This window comes from Patagioenas fasciata, chromosome Z, assembly GCF_037038585.1.
Source record: "Patagioenas fasciata isolate bPatFas1 chromosome Z, bPatFas1.hap1, whole genome shotgun sequence".
NCBI lineage: Eukaryota > Metazoa > Chordata > Aves > Columbiformes > Columbidae > Patagioenas > Patagioenas fasciata.
The window spans coordinates 46,781,537-46,807,411 of record NC_092560.1 but is presented as its reverse complement, the minus strand read 5'-3'; the positions used below and the strand labels follow the sequence as shown (position 1 = coordinate 46,807,411).

The 25,875-nt window shown below is 37.4% G+C and overlaps 1 protein-coding gene across 4 annotated transcripts in view; it reads left to right on the top strand.

The window, feature by feature from the left end:
• EFNA5 (ephrin A5) overlaps nucleotides 1-25,306 on the top strand; it is a 219,519-nt gene extending 194,213 nt beyond the window's left edge. For 3 of the 4 annotated variants that reach the window (XM_071801722.1, XM_071801721.1, XM_065860657.2), the window contains 3 exons: nucleotides 15,790-15,855; nucleotides 16,245-16,325; nucleotides 21,062-25,306. In XM_071801722.1, coding sequence (XP_071657823.1) covers nucleotides 15,790-15,855; nucleotides 16,245-16,325; nucleotides 21,062-21,183 — 269 coding nt within the window. In that variant the 3' untranslated portion in view covers nucleotides 21,184-25,306. The remainder of the gene's footprint in view (nucleotides 1-15,789; nucleotides 15,856-16,244; nucleotides 16,326-21,061) is intronic. The other variant, XM_065860658.2, reaches the window with a different exon arrangement.
• The last annotated feature ends 569 nt before the right edge of the window (nucleotides 25,307-25,875 follow it).

Sequence of the window (25,875 nt, the reverse complement as noted above, 5' to 3'; positions counted from 1 at the left end):
TTCTTTGTAGTAGTCACTGTTTGCTGTGAGGGAATGAGTTGAACGCGCTGTGCACTCGGACCCTTGAACCACTCTCTACTCAGCCGCACCCAGCTACTTGTTCTCATCAGAAACAGTTGCATTACTTCTAACCAAACTGTGAGATAATTTGGAAATTCAGTAATCTGTTCTACATTTTACAGAGGTCTAAAAGATGTACCTTAAGAATTAGCTTTGGAAAAACCCTTATGAAGGACTGTCTAGGGAGAATATTTCTTAATATTCTAGCCTGCTTGAGAAGAGATATTTCTGCCCAGAATTTTTTCATTTTATTGAACTAGAGAATATTTTGTTTTAGTGAATAATAGTCTTATGCCAAAAATAAATCTCTCAGGGAACCTAGTGCCACATCCAAGTTGTAAATAGAAAAGGAAGAGAAAATTTTCAGAACTGCATCAACTATGAGGATCAGGAACATTTTGCTTTAGAAAAGTAAATGAAAATTACACTTTTGCTACATGTGTGAGTACATCTGTAATTTCATGAGGATGTAAGCCATTCCACAGAATGCTTGTGAACAACATATGCTATTCTGTGTGCTATTATGTGCATGTAAATCTGCACTGCATACATATAAATACAAAGTAAATTTACAAGCACATGTACATTCTACAATGAAGGCAGCAAAAAATCCCACACAAATAAAGCAGCCAGAGGAGGACCCATGACATTTCCCTACATCTTCAGCAACTGTATTTTAGGCTGAAGAGAGAAGACCCTGAAATAATAACTTTCTGTGAGGGGAGCCGGGGGGGAAAGGAATAAAAGTAGCGGTAATTTTTTTTCTGTGTCATTTCGTAGAGAAAAATGTATTTTAATTTATAGACATAAATTTCCCATTGATGGTTTTACATCAGATTTGAAAAATAAGTAGAGATTGCATATATACATTGAATACTAAAAATTATTAATTTGATTAACTTTAACTGGACTTCTGAAAAAAAAATCTGAGAAACACACAGATTAGTTGGTCATTGTAGCCTTTTTTGATTTGGAACATCAGTGAAACTGGCACTGATTGTGGTGCATCTACATTTGAGTATAATCTTTATTTAGGTTTTACAGGACTGATCTGGAATGCACCTGAACACACAAATTTTTTAAAGAAAGAAAAAACAAACCAAAACCAAAACACAATCCCCCTAAGCCTGGAGCAGATATGTAATTTATTCTATGTAAATTGCACATATGCTTCTTCAATCTTGTTCTTCCTTAATCTCAGTCCAAAAGTAGGTGAAATAAATAGATTGCATATTACAGGCTATATGTCATAAGTGCTTAGCATTCCCAATTAGAGTAATAATTTTAGAAGCGCTTAGCTGTCACTTAGCTATCCAAATAGTTGGGCAGATTTCTAAAATACTTTGCACATGAAACACTGACATATTTTGAAAATGTGATCTCTCTTTCAGATTGTAAATGTCTTGAAAGCTTGTCAGTAGGTTATTTTAAATGGTATGTTTATGTTTTACCAGTTTTTTTTTTGTTGTTTTTTAAGTGCAAATACAATATTCTTAACAACTTGAGCCCCATAATCTCTCTCCCATAATTCTGCTCTCCCATAATCAAGGGCTAAAATAGTCTGGTATTGTCAGCTCTTCCTTTTAGCACAAAGTGCAACTGTTAGCTTAGAAACACACGAGAGAGTCACTGTAGTGTTGACATGGATGGAAAGTGACTTGAAAGTACAGGGTTTCTTTTACCTTTAACTGGTGTCTTAGACAGCTTTCAAGAGTAAATGTGGGTCTCTAAACGGGTAATACTTTAGTCAGATGGAAACATCTAGATGGGCAGACCAATAGATGGAAGTGTAGCATTGGACTGTCTTGCCCTTTTGCGCAGGTGCCACCAGAGTCCTGCCATGCTCCTCAGAGGTGGTAGGAGTGGGGCTTTTACCCTCTCCTGGTATGAAGCTGCTCCACCACTCAACAATGGCATTTCCTGTAGGTCTTTCATCAAAAGTTGTGTAGCAGAGCTCTGATATTAAGTTGATGGGATTTTTTTTATCAGCAGTCATGTCTCAGGTGGCAAAATTTTAAAGAAAAATAAATTAAAAAACCACCATCTTTGCCATGAGCCACTAATGACTATGAACTGTGGATACAGCCATATGAACCTCATTTTCTGCCAGCCAAGTACATGCACTTTCTATAATTGAAGCTGATGGAAATTTGCCTTTACAAATGCCATTACCTTCCTTTGAAGGTGTCTCCCACGTGTCACTGCTGAGGCTTGGGCTGAAAATCAGACCTAATGAAGGAGTTTTCCAGCCCTTGGTGCATCTGTGGCACTTGCTCTCCCTGCTGTGTTGCCTAGCACACTGGCCATTTGTTGGCAAGTTCATATTTCACACTGCAGGGAATTGAAATGATTGAACAGACAGGAGAAGAGTTTTATTTGCAGTAGCCTGTGTATCCCTAGACTCTGATTTGGCATAAAACATCTGCTTCATGATCTGTTTCAAGGCCAGTTCCCTTCCGCTAACAAAGGTTACAACTTCAGGCAAGCTGTGCCTTTGCTGGCAGGGGGAAATTGCCTAAAGACTTGATTTAGTCAGAATCAAAGCATCCTGCCACAAAAATCCTTTTTTCAATTACTTCTGAAAAAGCAGCCAGACGGTAAATGTATTAACATATTAAGCAGTGAGTAAAGCAGGTTGCTGACTTCTGTTGTATGAGTTTTTGTGAGAAGTTGATATAAACCATATCTGTGTGTATGTGTGGCTAGGAATAAACATTTGTTATTTTTCTGGTAGCAGCATAAATGAAAGACACTCTACCTGTACCTGCTTAACTCTGCTGAAAATGAGCAGTCAGTAAGTACATCTGTTAGTTTCAGCTGCAGCTTATGCATCTTTTCAATTTGCAGAGTTAATTGGTGTAATATTAATGTAACTTCTGTTAAAGTCTTATGAAATAGGCCCAACAAGATGCAATATTTGGAGATAAATTGATGCATTAAGTATTATTTTTTTTGTGCATGGTGAGGGTTACTACCAAAAAAGTCAGTTTTTGAAAAACTGCTATAGTTATTGCCAGGTGTTATCCTGACCCACACTTACAAATGGACAAATAAAATCTATATTCCTTCTTGCAGTAACATAGTTAGATCCACCCTTATTAGAGTGAGCAGCCTATTCCTGTCTATGTACTTTACTGCTAATGATGCACAGACAGTGCAACATATGGCTATATTTCCTCCTCAGAAAAAAAAAACACCTTTCTCTAGCTTAAAAAAAAAAAAAAAGAAAAGGAAAAAAGTAATTGAAAATTTGCATATCTCCAAGGAGCCATGCAGGTTAATCTCTGCATTCATCTTCTCCAGTTCTTAGGCTGCTTTTGGTTTAAGAACTATTGCTTTTATGAAGTGCCTTTTTCTATAAAGTCAAAACCTCACAGCAGTGCACAGAAAGCCAGTGCTATAAAGGAGCTAAGTAGAGTCTTTAATAGAGAGAACTAAGTTGTAAGTGTTTTTGTTCCTATGGAGCAGATAGATTTGGTTCCATCTGTTCCATATTCATAACAAAGGAGCTCACTTGCAGGAGGACTGACTTCCCGGGAGTAGCATGGTAATGATCTTTTCACCACAGATTGAAAGGATCTGAAAATGGTCACTTCAGCTCAGCAGAAAGCAGCTAGCACTTGATAGCACTTCAGACCTGCTATTTTTCTTCAGCTCTATTTCAAGATGCTTTTTTTTTTTTTTTTTCCAAAATAAAAAAAGCCCCAAACCATAAACCTTGATCTCATCCCCACCATCTTCCTCAGGATGTTTTCTCAAACGAAAATGGAATACAGGGTCAATTTTTCTTTATTTGATCTTGATATTAAAGGAAGAAGTGAAAAATTATTTATTGCCAGTCTGGGTTCTGTCTCCTGAACTTTTCTCATGATCTCTACTTTCCCAGATAGAAGATTCTGTGAACAGGAAATCTGAAGTCCAAAAAACGTGTGCAAAAAGTTCCTCCCTGGGTTTTGTAATTAGGATGCTCTGGTGCCGGCTTTGATTACACACCTTGTGGGCTTCAAAACCAACAAACCAACCAACCCCCAGCCTAATTGAAGAAAAAAAATATTGTCTTTGCAGGAGAACAGAAAAATGCAGAAGTATACCACAAGCACTTTTACTTGGCTAAAGAACGAATTATTCAGTGATACCTAAAAGGTGAGCTACAAGTATATAGAGATGTTAAAAATTAACTAGAAACAAAGAACAAGAAGGATGCTTCTGTGTCACTGGTTCTGCCTATGCAGTCACTGAAAGAGGCCACAAGTCAGACCCAGGTTTATGGCTGTCCCAGCTGGAAGTCCAGTTGGGGTGTGCTGGACCCCATGTGTATCCATACTGCAGGACAGCTGTTGCTGTAGGCAGCTGTGAGAGTGGGATGAGCAAGCAGCAGGCATGTATAGCCTGCCTTAGCTGCTTCTGCGGCATCCATACGGAGATACTCTGGGTCTTTTTTGCCTTCCAGCTAGCAATACCGTATCATATAATTCATAGACATGTATGAAAGCACCCTCAACTCTTGTTTGAGACTCCAGATCAAACAGTACACACTTATTTGCAGAACTTATGCTTCCCCCCATCACAAAGTGAATTATTTGATCTCAGACTGGATTTTTTCTTGTTTGGTTGGGAGGTTTTTCTGAGTCCCACATGTTTTGCTGCAGTAACTCAAGGAGAAAATACATGCATTTCAGGTGATTCTTTTCCTAACTAAGGTAAATCAAGAGTGTATTTGGGCCTCTTTGAAGAAACTCAGTACACTGAACCAGCTTTTAAATGTGAGGGGAAAGAAACATTTGATGCACACTGTCATGCAGTTCTATACAGCTACCAAAACTATATCCAGTGCAGATGTTCATGATATGAACTAGCCAGGAACGTAGACACAAATGTAAGTAGATCTTCATGATTACAGAATAGATATTGTGCACTTCAGTGGCAAAGTTAGTATGACTAGGCTAGGGGTCTCTAATGGTTGAATGGAAACAGCACATTCGGTTAGTGGCACTCAAGTAGTGATGGATACTGTGTGGTTGAGAGTTAATTTGACAGCGTTTTTGTGCATCTCTTTTGAAGTGAAATATACATCAGCAAGGAGGTTTCAAGTAAGTGGTTTTGTTTTATCTCCTATTATTTTCTATAGGTATGATCTTAGATATGCATGGGAAGAACCACTGGAAGCTGCTTACAACTTGGTTACACGAGTTCCTTAACTGGTTGATGTGTACAGAATAGAGCAGTAAACTTGCACTGGGGAGGTGCTTGCTTAGATCAGAAAGTACCAGATAGAAAATAGAGATGAGAATTTCCCAGCCTGCTTGGGAAGATTGTTAGTATGAAACAGGGACTTTTCTGGAAGAGTGGGGAGAAATGCTTCAGTTCTGGGAGAATAATTATTACAGCATTCAGGAAGAGAAAAGCTCTAGAGGTACCTGTGTGTTGCAACAGTCTGATGTGGTATTCATTGTTTTTAAGAAATGGTTTCCGTACTGCTAGGGTTTTTGACTCCTAGTTATGGAAAAGTGTACACATATTTGTCTAATTTTGAGTTCATCTGGGATTGATCACTGGAAAGAGGGCTAAACATCCTGTGGCATACACTAATCTGGGGGGGGGGGGGGAAAAAAAGAAACACAGAAGGAAATAATTTGTGGCAGAGTAAAATTAAAGGTTAGCTATTCCATGGATCTTTTGGACTTTCCCACAGTAACAGTTATGACAATCTACAGTCCTTTTCTGACATAGGTGAGACATGTCAAATTCCTGACAAGGCAACAGTTCTCCTTGATGATGCTGCAGCTCTTCTCACATACGTTGACTTTTTTTCAAATATGGATTTCAAAGCATAAATGCAGCCTGCAATGCTGAACACAAGCTAGACAAGTGAAAGAAAAAAGCAGTCATCTAGAAGTTTAAATAAAACTGTTACACCTGATACACTGGGCAAGTTTTGGTTCAAGAGAAAACTACAGCTTGATGTGTTCCAGAATTTTTCATGATAAAGGTGACAAATTGAAGGGCTAAGAAAATCCTTCTAAGGACTGCATAAAAATTTCTGGCTTGTATGGGGGAGTGATGGAAGGTTCAGTAGTGCTTTTACAGGACTTGAGCAAACTGGAAATTCATCTGATAAAGATGTACTGTTATTAATATAGTGTTGGCATCTGTTATTGTGTTAGTGCTCTGCTCAGTCATGGCCTCAGACCCTATCATAGTAGGTGTAATGAAACAGAAGGTCTCTGCCCTGAGAATCTTCTCAGTATCAGAGCCTGAGTTACAGTAGACTATGATGTGTTTTACAAACTTCACCTTTTCTACTGTATCTACTTTACCATATCTGGTTTCCATCCTGCTCAAGTTTGGTTTTATCTGTGTAAGAGCTGACTATGCATAAAAGCATTTTTTGTAAACACTGTCAGGGTGCTGTTAGAGCTTTGACAAGAGAAAATGTCCTTCAGAAATCTTTTGAGCAATAGTATTCTCTTTCAGCAGTGCATTTGCAGACTTCTGGGCATGCATGTGAACTCAAACACATTCAAACTTGCATTATGCTCACTGTTTGCCTTAATTTTAAATGACAATAATATACAGTCTACATTATGTGCTTTTTACAAAATTTCTCCTGATTCTAAGGCAGCTTCTTGAAGATCTTTTCCTGTCTTTATGTCTTTTCCCTCCTCCACAAGACATGAAAAAGATACTTAATTGCTTTGCTTAGGTGAGTCAGCAGAAGTAACTTTTCATGTCTACGACATGTTCCACCCCTAGCACAATAAAACATGTATAATTACTTATGTATTTTTGTAAACTGAATTTATAAGCATGGCGTAAGAAGCTAGAAATGTCTCTAAATATTTTAAAGACAGTGGCCAGCCCATGAAAATGGAGTAGAATGGAATGTTTGTCTGTGCTTTATATAATAATGTCAGCAGTGGTAAAGCTAGACATGGATAATATGAAGTCCATTAAAGTATATGAGGTTTAGTAGCATGATACAATATCCACAAATTCCATGTGGGTGAACATGTTGCTTCAAAGATCAAAAAGAGAAGGTCGTTACTAACAAGACTATAATGTCTCTTCAAAGAATTTACTTATATCTAGTTCTTAGAGATGGAAATTAGCGAAATGAATAGCCTGCTTGAAGAAAAACATTTTATTTCTAGTGATACCAAGGGAAAATCAAAGAACAGAAGTGCTTATGAAGAGTATGAGGAAGATATATTTTTCTCTGAGTGCTCTATTTGATAGTATTAACTTCTTTTATTAGCAATTTACTCTAATACGGTCTTAATGTTGTACAATAACTGTATTTGGTTTTGTTAATGCCATTGAAAACTTCAACGAGATCTGATGTTTTTATTTCATTTTAGTTAATAAGTGTTGTTTTGTTGCAATAGAAAAGTATGACATCAGTCATTTATATTGTTCTAGTGCAGAAAAGTTAGCCCTTATTTTGTGATATGTAATACAGTTTGAATTTATGACAGGGAAACCATCTCATATGAGGGAAAGGCCTGCAAATATTTCATATGGGAGCAAATATATGATCTATTCTTCATCTATACCTCCTTATATTTTACAGGAGCTTATGTGCAACTGAAAGTCCATTCAAAGTAGGATATGCCTTTCATTTCTTTCCAGCTGAGCTTTCTTTGTTTTTAATGAGAGCAAGCACCATAGACACAAGATGGATTCTCTGGGAAACTCAGGCTGCAGTTAGATGATACTTTTGCCCTGGTTCTTAAACAAACATAACTGTTCTTGCTTTTGTGAAAATAAAAGTCTCTGCAAAGAACAGCTGAGCTTGGTTCTCATATTGGTTCAGGGCTTGGTTCAGAGGAACTGCTCAGACAGGATTAGGTTTCCCTGTAGCGGAAATGTCTGCTTTGTTGTCCTCCTGAAGGTGTGAAGGGTAGAAGCTGCTCTGCACTGAGGTAATTTTGTGTTTTCGTGAACTCAACTGGATATGACAACTTGGGAGGACAGATGATAACAGTATGGCTGTAGTAAACTGAACTGGATCCAGAGTGATGCTGTCTGCGTTATATGAGGCTTCAGCTGCTGCTCACCTGAAGGTGCCCAGCACTATGAGGGACTGGGCTTTGGGATGCTCTGCACTAGAAAAGTCTGACTCCAGTATACCAGCCAGGCCAACAACAGCGAAGTCTTGTCATTAAATCACCCTCTAGGGGCCTATCTGAGAGAGATACATGACTAGACAATATTAAGTCCCCTTACAGAGGAAGTAATGGACAAATGACTTAATAAAACTGGAAGTCCATGGTTAACTTATTGTACCATACAGGATTTAATTTTGTTTTGTATGACTTTGATATGAAACCTACTTTGAATCTGTGCAGCCTCCAACCAGATATATTAGCTGCAATGGATCAGAAACTGCAAGAAAAATTATATTTTTCCTGGCCAAGCAGTTGCAGTAGGACACTTCATTCACCATTAAGTGCTAATGCAGAAACAGTAACTATGTATTACTTTCTTCCAAGAACTCTCACTAAAATAGCATTTTTCAGCAAGTCTTTTCCATTTACTAGGCTATTTTTAGGGGATCTGAGAAATACAGTTACTTGTGAGATAGACCGTAATAATCCAGTGTTTTTACACAGTGCAAAGGCAGTGCAAATTAGGTATAAGACATTAGGAAATAAAAGTAGTATTTTACAATTCGCTTGATGTTGTGCACACAGCTTTTATGAAGTCTTTTTGTCCGTTACTGTGCACTTTGTTATTTATATTTTGCACAAAGTGCAGAATGTAAGTTTATATGTGTGTAGGCATGTATGTACATGGTGATCATACAGAAATATGATAAGATTGTTTTTACATTCACTCATACAGATGTAGTTGAGCATGCAGAGTATAGCGAAATATGCATTTATATTAAGTGCACTTTTAATACTGTGGATTTTAAAACTTCATTTAGAACTACTAGTGTGCATAGTACTTTTGCCTGTATTTAGCCATAGACAGTATTAGCTTCTTTTTTGATTAGTAGTTTTTAAAACCCCTTCATTGTCTGTAGGTATGGGCCTTGCTTCATGTATGCAAACAAAGGAGTACTTTATTGATTCATTAAATTCTAGCTGACTTTTTCAGTTGTACCATTTATGCAAATTTGTAACTTTTTTCAATCTAAACTGTGAGAAGAATATTAATAACTAATTCTGCATTTACCTGGCTAATTTGCATACATTTTTGTATGGTAAATCACATGAAAACCTACAGGGGAAAGGCTCAGCTCTTCTAACAACTAATAGGCTATTTTTTTCTTTTGACTTGCACAAATTGAGAAATATTGCCTGTGGCAAACATAATGGAAAACTGCATTTTTAATGCTCTCACACATACTCATTTCTTCACAAAGAAGGAAGCAGATGACTGTTCTTAAAAAGAAAACTTTTTAAAGCTCTGTAGCTGATACAGGATATTGGATGCTAAAACACTTCAGGATGGTGGAATTATGATTTGCAGGTTGTATAACGTTACCTGGATATTGGATTATACTAATGGGAGTGGTATTGTGCCTGAAAGAGCTAAAGGGAAATCCCAGCTATAAATGTTTTCTCCTGAAGAGATTGTCTGTAACTAAGAGGACTAAAGAGAGAGGAAGGACTGCATAAACATGAATTTCTGATTTAGAACATGCAGCATCTTGTGTATGGGGTTGCTGTAGGTTCTCTCTTTGTGATGTTTCTCCAGGTGATTACAGAAGTTACGATTTCACCCATTTTGACTGAGCAGTGTTAAGTGTTTACTCCAGTTATATGCAGGTGGCATCCCTATTTAGTGTGCTGGGGAGAAGTTTGAAATTTTCTGTTGGCTTCTCAGTCTGAACCGATACTTCTGTTCAGTGCTTCTTGTTGGAAAGCACTTAGCAGTGCCAGAATTTGTGTGACATATAGAGAGTGCTGGCAGTAGTATATATGCAAGGAACTGAGGTGAGATACTGGTGAGATTTCTCAGATCTTCTCTGCAAGGAGATCATGTTTGCTGGACATCTTAGCAGAGAGCAGAAGAAAACATTCATCACAGTTTTCAAAAATATAGTGAGAACAGACTTACGTCCACAGTGTTTCACAAACCTTTAGAGACTACTCCAAGTGAATGATCATAGAAACCTGAAATGCAAAATGGCAAGAGAATTATCATCTGCAGAGTATCTGCAGCATATCAGGGCTGTGAAGAGACACAGTGGGGAGTATTGGGTTCCTGCACAAGGAAAGGATGCTCTTTTACCAGTGTTCCCTCATTCTAAAACAAAGGTGCCATCTAACTGACTTAGAGAAATGGAGTGCTATTTGTATACTGAGCAATTCCAGTTTTGCTAACAAGGTCCATAGTGGATTGTGCTTTGAATATTAAATGTATTTGTGGTGCTAAATGAGGATTTGAATTGCATTTATGTTGTATGGTGGGGTTTTTTTGTTTGGTTGGTTTGGGGTTTTGTTTGCTTGTTTGTATCAGGACTTGCATTTTAGGAAAAAGTGCAATGCTGTAATTAGAAAGCTAAGAATGAAAAGACAAGCAGAGGAAACCACTGATTACATGTGAGTATCAGTAAATAAAATGGTTGAAACACTTTTTGTATGCGCCATCCTAGTAACTCGCTCTTAGGTTAGTAACTGAGCCTCAGATAGTTGCCAGCCAAACTCCTGCACGTTTCAGGAGAGAAAATGCTTAATTACAGCTTTTGTCACATGACTAGCAGGTCCTGATAACCAAGTTACTTTTGAAATTTTAATAGATTTTTTTCATACACTATTTAATGAGCTTACTTTTTAGGTTTATTGGACCATACCTTGATGACTTCTTTAAGGAGTTTTAGGGATTTAACATAGTAAATTCAACTGCAAAACTGTTGAGGAAAAAAGTTACAGTATTTTCTGTGTATGTTACTTTTTGTTCTCTATCTGTGACTTCCTGCAATCATTGTGTAACTCTTCTAAGCTTTACCAGGCTGAGGAAAGACGTAACCTGTTATTTTTATATCTAATATGTTAATAATGTACCGTGTGTTTTCTAGCAGAGAACTGCTTAAGAGTAGGATATAGGGAGCCGTGTTTATTTTTCCACCATATTTAAATATAGCTAGCAAATAGTAAAATATTTATGGTTTAGCTCTAGAGCAGGAGGGAATAATTTTCACTGTCTTTCCTTTCCTTACAGAGCATAAAAATTGTAGCCAGAAGTGGTTCAAAGAAGAGAATTTTTCTCATCGGATTTGTGTTTGTGGACTATTTTTGAATCCAGCTTGTGCAGTAGTTCATGGCATGTTTTGTTTTGATTTTTTACTAGTTTGACTATTGGAGATGGTATTTTCATCTCAAGAATACAGAGATCATTACTTGAATTTCTTTTGATTCATGGAATTTTTCTTTCTTTTTTTTTTTTTTTTTTAAAGAAGAGACCAAACCAGTTACTTCTAGAATCGTTGAAGTGTTTTCATATATCTTGTGATTTCAGAGGGATTTTAGTGTGCACTTCCTTCTAGCCTCAAGTCTTTATGTAACTATGAGGTCTAAAACATGTTCTTTAAAAGAGAGACCCAGGAGATTGTTGATGAAGGTGAGATAGCGCAGGGGAGGAGTGGAGTATCATAGGAATTGCAATAGAATATGGGAACTAACAATTTCTGCTTTTCATTTTGATTCTTACTGATGCAAACTAAACCAGTCAGACCTTTCTGTTCTAAGATAATTCATGGCAAAAAGAGAATATGACCTCTTGTGTTCCTTACAAGGGATCATTTTTCCAAATGTTTCTTTTTGTTGTGCAGCAAGTTTTCAGTTGCCTTTATTTTCTTTTGGAATTTTTGCTTTTTAAATTGAAAGTGTTGCTTAGGACAGGTTCCATTAGCATCAGAGGCTTCCTGCTCTCAGAACTGACCTCTATTTTATGGCTAATATAACTTTTAAAACAGGTGAATAGAAAAGCCTTATACCAAAGCCTTAGGGACTGATGTGATTTTGTGCAGAAAGGAGAATTAAATTTCTCTTTGTACCATGTAGAAAGGACGTATTTTCTTATACTATAGCTAGTTTCGGTAGAATGTAGCAGCAATAGCGATAGTTTACCTGGGAAACAACTTTAACAGAACCCACCTGACAAAGAGCAGTTCCTTCTCCTTTTCAGACTTCAGCAATGTTTCTCTCTTGCAAGCATGCAACAGTGTCAGGGTGTTAGCAAGATTCTGCTGCATTGGAAATCCACCTCTCCTGGACAGTAAACACCTTAAAACCACCCAAGTTTCTGCTAACACTTTGCTCTTTCCTACTCTGAGATCCTGAAGTCAGACTTGAATTTTTCCAGTTACAGGCAGTTGGATAGGAGGTATTTGTTTCAAATGTATCCCAGAATTTTATCTGTAAGCCTGAGCTTTTGATAGGTCCTAGCTGCAGCATTACCTCTGCTCCAGAAAAGGCATGTTTAACATTTATTCTTAGTAAATGTTAATATGTGCTGTTTATCATTTCTACTGTGTTGCTTTGATCATGTGGCGTTTATAGCTATTAGTCAAAAAGTTGGTTGATAAGTCACCCTGATTTGTAGTTTCATCCTCTTCAGCAAGAGTTTGCCATTAAAGTGACTTTCGTGTAGAAGACTTGGACTTGAAACGTCAACTTGAGTTCAAACTTTGAGGCATTAACTTACCAACCAAAACCAAACAGATTTAATGAAGACTCTTGACTTTCCATAATAGACAGCAAGTGTGATCTGCCTAACATTCAGGGAAAAAATACCTTGAGCTTGTTGCTGAAAGAGGGGAAAAAAAATCCCAGCTGTTGCCATCATATGCTGGACGTCTTAATCCAGCAGGCAGCGTTTTGATGGGATACTGGTGAAAATATTGCAGAATAAGTAAGACGATAAAGAGAACAGAACAATACTGATAAACGTACTGTACTGTGTGTGAGAGGAGGACAGATGATACAAGTCATCCTGACTCTTACCTGTGGGTTATACACCTGGTCTTAAGGCAAATAGTGCAACTGGTCTCTGTTTTTTCTTTTAAGATGACAAGGAGAAGGGAGAGGGAGGGAGAAGAAGAAAAGGAAAAAAAGAATTATTTCAGTCACCCAGTTTGGCAAAGAGTTCTTAAGTTCTCAGGAAGCCCAAAGATGTTGCAGTGTATCAATTTACCACTCTGCTCTTTGTTGTTGAGGCAGATGTGAGAGCAGAACAATATCTCACTGGATTTTTTTTTTTTTTTAATTATTATTATTCTTTCTGAATGAGTAAAACACTGATAAAAGGGGAATCTTTCTGGGTTTACTGAGAACATCGACAGTACACTATTTCCCTGAAAAAAAGCACCTTTTCATACTTACCACTAAGATTGCATCGGTTTCTGGGGTTATGAGTTAAATGCAACTGCTATGGTTGAAATAGGATTGCAAACCTGTGTGAGGACTGGTGGAAAAACATTTAAGCAGGGAACAAGTTTTGGTATTTTTCTCCTAAAAAATATGGTCAGTCACTAGCTGTTGTTTGCTCTGAAGTGTGTGCAAATATTATGTACACATATAATTTTTTTTTTATACACAAAGCATTAATTTGCTGTTTTTTCCGGACAGAATTTTGTTAGCTCCTAGCTACGCTAGGTAGTTAATGGTATCCTACTTAGTCATTACTAACAGAGCATTCTAATAAACAGCAGTAAGCCCAAATGTGCTTAAGTTACAGACATCAACAGCAGCGTGTGAGCATCGAAGCTAAAAGTTTCCTTTACATAAACGTGTGTCGTGATGCACTTCTGAAATAATTTCTGAGGAGGAAAAATCTGTTACTGATAAAATTACTGTATGGACTCCATTTTGGCTAATTTTGAAATGTTATTTCCAATGTGGTAATGACAATAGGATTCTTATCTTTCGAGAAATCTACAACTGCCTGTTCAGTCTGAGCGAAGCGTTTAGTCAGTTGCATATATTCACTGAGGGCCACAGAAAGGACACAATTTCCTGAATATAACCACAGAGTGCAAATATTGTGCCCTAAATAACACGTTGGTTGCTGTAAATGTCAGTAGAGGGAGTTTTTCTGACTTTGATTTAGTAAGAAACTACAGCAAAGCCAGCTGTTAACACTTCTTAACTGCTTGTCATTGTGAAGGGGAGAGCATCATTTCTGCACACTTTTGTCTTTTGATTTAAAGAGAGAAACAATTTTTCAAGCACTTCCCAGCAGGTGCAGAATCACAGTATTAGCTGTACTGGACTCTTTTCTGCTTTTTTGTGTGTTTATACTGAATTTGCTAGTTCTTCTTGTTACGTTCTTCTAGGAAAAATCTGACACTTGCCTTGGAAACACATGATCAAAGACCAACGGAATTCATTTCAAGTTAGCTGAGGAGGCCTTCAAGTGTGAGCTTAGCATGAAGATGAAGAGTGTGCATTCATATGTCTGTGTATAAATCATTTTAGTTATTTGTCACAAACATGGACAGAATTAATAAAAGTGGATGAAACAGTGATAAACAGAACAAACTAACATTTTGTCAGCCCAATCTTCTTTTGTAAATCAAGATGGTTTCCAATAGTTGCCATTTTCTGCATAAGGCAGCTTGTCCTGCTCTAGCACACAGCTTTTTGAATGATGGAGGAGACTGGACAATTAAATAAAAATTACTTTTAAATTCTTCAGGCAATGGTTTTCAGCTATAGCTTTTGAGGGTTTTTGCAAGGCCAAAAATATGTATTTGCAAATGGTATTTTACAGGTGAAAATCTGAATACCCAAGTCAAGTTGCTTGGTTGCCAGTGTGCATGTTGAACTGCAGGCCAGTGTACAATTTCAAAATTGCAGACATTGAGAAAAGTTACCAATGCATTAAAATTGGCAGATAATACACTAGGGAGTCCAGTCAGTCGTGACAGGCAGGTGTATTTCCCTATGATCAAGTATTTTGGGGCAACTGCAGTTCTAAAGAGGAACTTTTCACAGCAGAACTTGTTCCTGGGAAATAAGTAGGTGCTGACAGTGGTCTTATGTGTATGATAATTTGCATTAGTTCTAGATGTTTCTACTTATTCTTTTTCTGCTAATATGTAAGTACTCTTAAAATGTAATACTTTGAATGGAAAATCATGAGGGAGGGATAAACTATTTTTTGTTTGTTAGTTATATAACACAGGGAAATCATTATTTGGCTGAAGCAAGATAAGTATTTTTTCAACAAAAGCAGACGTATCGGAGCATATGGAGGCTGCTTTTGCGGTAGAATTTAATGGTATGTATTTCTGATTTTGTGGGAGTAGATACATAGTCCTATTTTTGGCATTGTCACCTTCAGTGTTGTTTTGGTTTTTTCATTCATTTTTCAGTTGCTGAGTTCTATGGACTAGTGTTTCAAGACTAGCTTTTCACTAGTTATTCTGAAGTGTACTTTTTCAGGATAGACACCTGCATTACAGCAGAAATCATATGAAACAATCTCTTGAGGAAAAAGGTGTGGAAAGGTGGAAGAAGACAGTGAAACATTGAACATACCTTGTGCTTCATTTCGTCCATGTAAAGTAATTAAAAAAAAGATTAGAATAAAATCCACAGTTCTTTCCATGCTTTTGCGTAATCAAGGTCCTTTGTGCACTTGAAGTCCTTACATGCAGAGACTGAAACATGTCCAGCCCTTCAGATGAAGAGAAGATACATGATATTTTATTTAAGCACAAAAGATGATTTGCATTTTCATTCTCTTACACTTGTCTTTCTTCTCCATTTATAGCTTCTGCGATCTCAGATAATGGAAGGAGATCCTGTCTAAAGCTCAAGGTCTTTGTGCGACCAGCAAGTAAGTTCTTCAGATCAAGCTTTTGAGGGTGGCTTTGTAGCACATGCTTTAGTGTGTGTTCTAGTAAACAGCAGTAAATATATATATATTTTTTTACTGTTAGATCTTTTGCAACTGTTGTACAGCAACATTTGTGTTATGATTTTCATCGCATTTTCTTACCATTTTTCATAAAGCTTTGTTCTAATTACATGGCAGTTGCTAACTTGTTTCTTAAACTGTTGTACAAATGGAAGACTATACTGTCATTTGGACAAGTGCCACAGGCTTTAAAATATGAATATGCTTAATTACATATAATAAATAGAAAAAAGAGAGAAACAAAGGAAAGTGGGGAGTTTAAGGGTGTCTCACTAACGTATTTGGCTGTTATCTCTATTTTGTTATAGACAGCTGTATGAAAACTATAGGTGTTCATGATCGTGTTTTCGATGTTAACGACAAAGTAGAAAATTCGTTAGAACCAGCAGGTTAGTATGCTTAGAGAATCTCTTTTAACAAATCCATCTATCTCTGGCGCTTCAATACTTTTTCTCCTCTTCTCTCTGCATGCTTGGCATGGTACAACTGCTCTGCTTTTACACATTTCTAGCAGTGCTAATATCTCTTGTGGTATATTTTCTGTATCCTTGTTTAATGCAGGAGAGGAAAAATGTTACCAGTGTTACTTTTTTGTTTTGGTTTGGTTTTTTGTTTTGGTGACATAGTTTGATAAATTACAATGTGTGCCAGTATAAAATTTTCACCAATATCTCACCAATATCCTAAAGTCACTTGCCCAACCAAGCCAAACACCCAGCATGTTGGCAAGACACTCTGTTTACTCACTGGGCCCAAAGTTTTAGAAATAAAGTAAATGGGCACACTCCATTTATTACGCCGTTTTAAAAGACTTCCAGAAAAACAGAATCACTGCTTGTTTAATGCTAGTGCATGACACAGGCATGCAACTGACAGACCTATTGTTTAAATAAGAGGTTAGTCCTTTGAAATGATATACATTTGTATTTATATTTGTTTAGGCAAAATATTTTTATGGATGAACATACATGCACACACATATATATGAATTCCTATCCCATTTTTATTGAAGCAGATTTAAATTGCGGGAGGGGATTTTCTGTATTCCCCGACACCTCCCCCCTCGAACACTGTCCTGAGAATAAGAATAATGCTTGCTGTGATAAGCCCTTTATCTGCCCAGGGCAAAGTTGTATTAACCTCTACCATCAATCAAACTCATATTTCTTTATATGGAAAGTACATGTGTATTGTTTGTACAGCTCAGGTTTATGACAGACAGAACCATGTTCAATTCTAGGTGTGTGAGTAATCCCACCAGCTTCAATGGGATGGCTCATGACATTAAGATTAGGTGGGTATGTAGGAAAAGTATTTGCAATGCTATTGTTACCTGCTTTTTTTATATGTACCTACACAGTGCTCATACATTGTTCAGTGTACATTCAAACCTCAATAATTAAAATACACTGTTAAATCAACAAATTATACCAGAAAAAAATCACACACATATCGTTCAGTACATACCCTGAACAAAAGATTACCAAGATCTCTTTTTTTGTCTTCTTTTTGTTATGCTATTTGAAAGAGACTTCCCTTTTCCTATGAAGCAACATACAATGTTTTGTTCCGTGTTATTTGCAGTTTCTTTAACTAAAAGTCACTATTTATACAGAACCATAAATAAGGCTTTCACAAATTACGCAGTTTGAATGATTTACCTGTGGATACATGATAGATTTTATTATTGTTCTTTAAGAGGATTTTCAGGACTCACCTAAAAGTTTTGGTCTTGAGAATCAAAAATGTTCTCTAAGGAGATCTAGATGCAAGGAGAGTGCATTTACAGTAAATATATTTATATATTTATTAACAGAAAGCATTAGGATGATCTTTCCATGTCTCTAGAAACCTATGAATCTAGAAACTCATTGCACTTTTTTATGTTTTGTGGTTTGGTGAACACAAAATATTTAATTTATATTTCTCCTGTTATTGGTTTGCAAAAGAGATCATCTGAGTAATAAACATCTGATTTTAGTGAACTCACTGAGAACTTTCTTTTCAGCCATGCTGCTCACTTTCCATTCCATTCTACCTAACTAGAATCATCACAAAAACATATCGTTAGAAAACAGCATGCAAACCAGGGAGCCAAATTCATACAAAGAGCATACTGCAGTCTGAGATGAAATTCTATATGTGTTACCGAGAGGAAATAATAGCTTTAATGAGAATGTTTGGTACCAAAAAGTTTCCACTCCCAGCATCTGTGTATATTTGCATTATTTGGACCAGTCACCAGTAACCCAGCCATTCCCAGATCTGCCAACTCCTGTCACACTTTTCTGTCATTAGGCCGTTAGACAGCTTGCTGCATGTGATCTGTGTCATGTACTAATTTACCTGCCCCTAGCGTGCATCTGCTGCTTCTATGCTCTCCCGTAGCTTGCCACTGTCTTCTTCCGCAGTAGACAGGAGAACTGGGAGGCAGGAGGGTCATGTTCAGCAGATGGCTTACTGTCACCTTTCTTTTAAAAATCACCATTTGTGTCGTTCTTGAACCCTTGTAATTTCACTGGTTTTGTTCAAGAATTTGTAGGAAACGGTCTATAGAAATCACACTTGTTTCAGAATTGAAGAAACTGACTGGTCCTATTCTTGTCCTCCCTTCTCTTTCTCATTATTAATAAAACTAAAAAGACCTCAAACAAGAATTGTAGCTATGCATATCTGGAAAAATTATACCTGAAGCATATGATGTAAAGCTATGTGATCTGGAAAATACATGACTGACAAAATATTTTTTTTTCTAAGTACTGCTCTTTAGTCTTTAGCGGTGACCTTCCAGATTGTACTCAGAAATTATGTCCTCTTCATCTCTTGCCTTCAGTGTTTAAAATATAGTAAAACCTTTTTCCTAAGCATTAAAGATTGTGCAGTGTCGTAACTGCACCTCTAAGAAAAATCGTATTCGTAAACTGATTTTGAGAACTGCAGATGAATTGTATGCTGTATTATACAAGTACAGAGACCTTGGGACTGCTTTGACAGAAAACCCAGATGATTTCTTGAAAGGAAACCTTTAATGTTACATGAAAATTAATTCTCCTGTGACGAATGACTTTATAAAAATGACATCATAGAAGATCTCCATGTTTTTCATTTTAGAGAAATGGTCTTCTTAGTTTGGGGCTTTTTTTGTCAATTTTTCTTAGCAGTAACAAATGTTCCAGTTGTGGCAGTATCTGATAGTCAAAGAAAATGGGGATTTATTACTGCTCTACAGTAGTTCTGCCCTATTGTATTCTAATGTTGACTCATGGATGTAATTAAGGCAAAACTGTTAACTTTAAATACTGCAATTTCAGGCTTATTTGCAATTCTGTTGATGATGCAAGAGGTAGAAGGTAATGCACATCAGTCTGCATTCACTGAAATTCTTATATTCCTTTGGAATAATTCTGGATGAAAAATATTAGGACCTGTGAGGGTCTTCCTGCTATACATGGTGAGGAGTTGTAAATGAAGTCATTCCAGCCCATCTTTCCCGCTGACATCAGTGGGACTTTCATCTGATGATGTCCCTTTTATACAAATGTGAAGATATGTACAGTTGATCAGTGCTTATTTTTGATACTTTTACCTTGAGCAGCACTGAAAAACTGTTGATAGGCTTTATGCAACTGTAGCATCAATTAGTGTTGGAAAAAAACATGAGAAATTGCTAAACCAGTTTACTGTGCATCTTGCTGTGTAACTGAACTGGGGATGAAGAGCCTATTAACTTAAATTATGCTAAGTGCTCTACCTGCTTATGTGCTGTCAAAGATATGAAGGGGAGGGAGCTTCTTTCTAGCTAAAGCTAAGTAACGTGAAAGACTCCATGCTGATATGTCACGGTGATTCCAGTGTCCTGACTCCTGCTTCCTTTAGTACCTTTAATTGGAATCGTACAGCACTCACCCAGTGTAATCCTGGCAGTGCAAATGTTGAGATGGGAACTATGAGACAGATTTATCGTAGATATGTTGACACCACTCATAAAATGGGGGAGCTTATTACACTAAGTGGTGAGGTACTATTAATTTTCCTGGAGACTTAGGCACTCTAAAAGAAGTTATTAATACACTTTGAGGCCACTTCACTCTTTCTAAAAAGTTTTAGCATTCACTTACTACTAAGAAAATTCAAGCCCAATTTTGCCTTTTTATGGCAAGCATCAGACAGATTACTTTTATAGCAGCCAAATTGGATAGCTGTGGATATGGAAGGCTCTGCAGTAGAAAATGTAACACCAATAACAACACTGAAGTCAAGTTTGACTTTACCTGCCCTTTTTTTTTTTATGGTGCAAGCTGTGGCTTTAAGGCTGATCTTTAGTTTACAAAACCTAACAAGAGCTTTATTCAATATAATAAATTCAGTGTTTTCTACTCTTTTCTCTTCTGCCACTAATTTATGTTTTCCCAACTCAGCTGTTTTTTTTTTTTTCATTAGTTTTAGCAGTATATATGTAAATCTGTAATTTGTGTACCATGAAAGGTAGTCTGTTACCTATGAGGTTTTCCAGGTTGAGTATGTAATCCACAAAACTAGATATTGTCATATGTTAGCATTTAAAATTCTGTTTCAGGAAAGGGAGAGGTCATAAATCCCCTGCATATCCCCAACTGCGGTATACTTCAGTGGAAATTTTATGTATGGAAGCGGAATATATGATTTGGCTTACAGGCTGTCGTTTCAAATTCAGGAGACAAAATCTGTAACTTAGTAAGGGGATTAACTGCAAAATTAATTCTGAGCATGTGCAACTTCAAGCTGTTTCAAAAATAAAATGTTTTTATTTAGCTGCCTCATTATTGCCATTACTATCTAATGAGCCATCCAAAGCTAGAACTACAGGGTTTTATTGTAGGAAGAATCTTTCACTCCTCAGTCTGCTGATATCAGACTTAGTTTCTGCTCTCTGGTCTTCAGTGGGAGTTTTGCCAGTAAGAAATGCAGGACTTGGCCCCAAGTTGGTTATATAATTACATATGACACGCTTGTGAAAGTCAATGACAGTGCAAGGTTCATTGCCCTATTTCATAAAGACACCAAAATCTACTTACAGTTGTAGGCTCAGTGAGAGTTTATTAAGAATGCAAAATCTCATTGGAATGTATGCTTTCTATTTGAACAGATGATACCGTACATGAGTCAGCCGAGCCATCCCGTGGTGAGAATGCTGCACAGACACCAAGGATACCCAGTTGGCTTTTGGCAACTTTATTGTTCCTCCTGGCAATGCTTTTGATATTATAGCACAGTATGCTCCAGCAACCTGTCACAGAAAATATCAGGGTCTTGGAACATCAAAGATCCACCTAACTGCTCATCCCAGGAAAGGGACTTTATTGTTTTTGCAGATGTCAAATTGTTATTTTTTTCCTTTTTCCCTTTTCTTCTCCCTTTGAGTCTGAACTCAGCAAAAATTTGAAGGGGATAATTAGCTTCAGCACCCATCCCTACCTACCCTTTGACTTTCTAAATCCCTCCATATAAATAAAAGGACTCCAAATGAAAATGCCAAACTATAACAGTGACACTAGTGATTCTTATTTTCCTCTGCATTCTCCTTTAAGAAGTCACCTCTGTTAGCTCACTGTGTCATCCATATGTGGACAAGGAAGAATAGTGGCAGATGCAGTCAGTGAAGGATAAAGTGAGAGAAAGCCTGAGAGAGTTTTTCTCTCCAATACAATATTTATGCCTTTTCATTCAGCACTGTAAGATGATCATGCAAGGCATCGTATCACCATGTCAGGACTGAAGGGGAAATAGTAAGAATAGATATAACACCATTTCCTCCGGGAGTTTCTGATGAACAGATTTCTGAAAGTGAAAGACATTGTTTCTTATAGGACTGTCTTGAAGCATCTATGACAGTAAAATTTGTGCTCACAAGTAGAAACACTGTCTTTGATGAGAGGAAGAAGTTAGTATTTAGGAATGTTAGCACACAGCAGGCGAAGTCAAATTTAGGAAATTTCACTGGGGTAGTGAGTGCCTCTGTTATTTCGTTTTAAGGGGATAATGCACACCGGATTTTTTTATTTTAAAACAAATCACCGTGGTGCTACAATTTTTTTCTTGAAATGCAGAGGCACTTTCGAGAACAAAGTGACCTTCCCCACACTGACTTGGTAGCTGGTAGCCTTGGATGCTACTCTGAGTGTTAAAACATGCACAGAGATTACATCAGTGGCCAGAGAAAATGTTTTAGGAACATGGGTTTTCCAGTGTGCTCTTGATTTGTCTCTCCTGCAAGTTCCTCAATCATGGGAATAAACCACATGTAGAAGAAGCCAGGACAGTCTAGTAGCGTTGCGTGGTGAGGGGAAAGAAAAGAAGTGTGGAACACAAATTCAAATGTTGGATTTTTTTATCTTTTCCCCTTACAGCACAGTTTGAAGAGTAGAGGAAACATGTTTATCAGCCAGAGGTAAACTAGATGGGCTCCCAAAGACTTAACAAACTATTTTTTTAAGAATCCACTAGAATAGAAAATACATTATTTAGATATACTTTATGCTGAGAGTGAGTATATATGCTTGTCCTATTTAAACATGTGAGAGAAATGGTAACCCTTGATGCAATTAGGAAATGGGGCTGTCTTGTTTGATGGAATTAGGAGTGACCCTGTTGAAGGAATATGAACCTTGTCTAACATAGAACTTTAGAACGTCATTTGCCAGGAAGTCCAAGCCTTGGGGTATTTTTTGACTAGGCTACCATGAGATCTGACCTGCTAAGTATAATCAAGGAAGTACTAGACAAAGACTGAAACAGAGCTTTTCTAACAAAAACTGGGATAATTATGTTAAATGCAAAACAAAATATAAGAGCGGATTCAAACAAAACAAGGGTTTTCTGTATTAATTCTGAAGAAAACGTCTACCACAACAGAATTGGGTAATACTGTTAATGGACAGCACTTTGTGGGCATTGCTATAATGAAGAAAAGTTTTCCAGAAGTTGAAGCAGCCCACTGTTCAGAAAAAGGAGGAAAGGGGGAAATAAATTTAAGATGTAAAGGCAGATTTTATCCATGCTATACTATGTTCTGGGCTTGCCTGATATCATACAACATGATCATTAATGCAGGGCCTGTGCTTATAGGAGGAATGTGGAAAATTTCCTCTAGTGTGAAGTAGACACAGTAAAGATACACAGTTTAAACAGTGAAAAGAAGTCATCAACTTATTACAGGCTATCTGGTACTTTTCTCTCCTTAATGCGGATGTGCTTGGTACACACTAATACTTCCTGTAGGTGGGAATTAAAAAGCTTTGGATGAGGTGAGCTCAATAAAAATGCACCTTATCAAATGGATTCTTAACCAGACTACAGCTAGTATTGCATGATAGGTAACCATGGTGAAATGACTCATAGCGATTGCAAGCAGTCATACCAGTAGCGCCAATTTCAGGTAGAAATGGTGACTTCCTTTTTCATCCTTTGTCTCTGAATGATGTCAGAGTGAGTTCAAGATGTATGTTTTTCCACAGCAATTTTTTTTCACTGGTGTTACTCCTGGTGAAATTCAACCCTTCATTTTATCACAGACCCCTCCTGGGTGGACGAAGAATGACACGAGTGATGCACCTGCAAGGCAGGTCCCTGCACTGCCTGGGTGGCTGGGAGCATACCAGATGCTGTCAGCTTGATACTTTATGGAATCAGGCAATCCCAGTCATACCAAGCAGATAAACGCTGATAGGCTTTATGTTGTTTTGCAAATCTCTGGATGCTTTCAATGCAGATGTCGGTGCAAATTGAGGAGATTTCTGGTCCCTTCTTATTCATCTGCTCCAGCTCAAGTCTGAGGGACTGATTCTCCCTCAGCTTAGGTGGCTCACCCCCATGAGCTACACTCCTGGCTGCCGAGGGTATTGCAACGTGAAGCAAGGAAAATAGGGATCAGTCAGTTTAGTGGATACTGTGTATCCTTTAATAGACAAGGTAACATTTCGTGTTAGTTTAGAATATTGTTTTGTACTATACTTACTTGGATGGCAAAAGAAAGACAAGTAAAACTTTAAAGCTATGTTCTTTAAATTCTGTATTATTAGCAACCTCTGTTGTATATAGTGTTTGATAATAAAGTATTAATTTGATTCTTATGTCTTTTTGTAAGTGAGAACAATAGACTTTCAGGATATTAAAGTCACACGTCAATTACAAGACAGAGCTTTGAAGCATCAAGTGTGATCATGGCTGAGAACTGAGAGACAAGTGGCCATGACACTGCAGCATACAGGACTCATCTTTGAAAATCGTTCATCTGTTGCAAGACTTCACAATGTCAAAGCCTAGAATGTGACTTTTAATGATCAATGTTTTGTCCTCAGTGTTTAAAGGTCTGATGTTGGAGCCCTGTGATTTCTGTGTTAGTTTTGGTTTTTTGAGTTTTTTTATCATGTTTGTTTCTAAAAATGCTTTGGGGATATGACAATTCTTCTGTTATTTTGTTTGTTTTTCTTTATGTCATTTTGATTTTCCTCCTGTTTTCCTTCTGGTTTTGTTTCCATGAATAGTTTGTTGTTTTTTTTTTTTTCGGAAAGGATCTTGCCAGTGTCATGTGCGATATATGTATGTATTGATTCCAAAAGAACTAGAAACAAATTTGGAAGGTACTGAGAGCAGATGAGTAGATCGTTTCCTTTCCTATATAATTGTGGAAGGAAAATGTTTGTATTTGTACCTGTTTATTCCTGCCCCTAACTCTCAAAACTGAACTTGATCCATTGCCTTCTGCAAGCAATGGTTCAGTCACTTTCAGAGGCTTAGAGTGTTACCTCTTCCCCTCCTTTCATTACACTTGGATTCTGTAATCTCCAGTTTTAATGTACAACTCTCCAACTCTCCACACTTCTCTTCCCTCTTCCTGCCCTTCCTCCTCTCTCACCCCTCTCCCTTTTTAATTTGGAGCTGTGAATGGGCAGATCTGTTTCTGGTCTGGCATCACTGAGTTTTTCCCATGTATTCACCCTCGAGCTTCTCGGATGTGAGACAAATCTCCCTACAATAGGCTTGCTGCCATTGTCTGTACAGTTTAATAGATGCTGGCATGTTGGAGGTTATCCATGAGTCTGCGAAATCCGCTTTCCATGCTTACTCTTGACACCCCATTGAAGACACTCATTGTGTATGCATCTGGGTATGAAAGTCCAGCTCAGTGTGGTCCTGTGCTTGTACTGCCCTGCTTTACAGTTTCTTTGCACTTATTCATTGAGTGCTGTTTTTGAAATGCTTACATTATATGAACCTAAAAGAAAATGTCCAAAAAACCCCATGAAATCCCTGCCCCATGAGGTCTGTATTTGTATATACACGTGTCTGTACAATTATACCTAAATAAAATTAAAGATTTTCATCATTTTAATTGGTTCTCTTAGACTTCATTTTTGTTCAATGAATTGCGTCTTTATCTTGAGAGTATTTTGTACCCACCTTACATATTTGTGTGGAACAGAAACCAATGAGGAATGTGAGTGGGAAAGTGTGAAGAATGCAGTGGGAACAATGACTGACTGACTAGAGCTGTAATTACTAACATCCTTATTGGTCTAAAGCCTGGCTTTTCACTTTTCACCTTTTTTTTTATGTGTTCATAGCTCTTCCAAATACTTAGGAGACCAAGGAACTATATCAGTCAAGTGCTGGAGCATTACATGGTTTGCATCATCACTTTTGACCTGCTTTGGGCCTACTAAACAGTTTTCCTTACTCCCCTGGCTAAGAGGTGGCTGTATAGTGTAACTCTTGCTTCTTGAGGAACAGAGCCAGCCCCAGAGGTGTGCAAACAGGGCAGTTGCACACTGTGCCCCTCTACCCAGGATGCTACTCTGACAGTGACTTGGGATTGGTTTTGAAGTCTCAGTCATGTTTTTCTTTACAAAAGGGAGGAGAAGGGCTGAGAGCAGTGGAAGCCTCATGGATGGAAGTATTTGG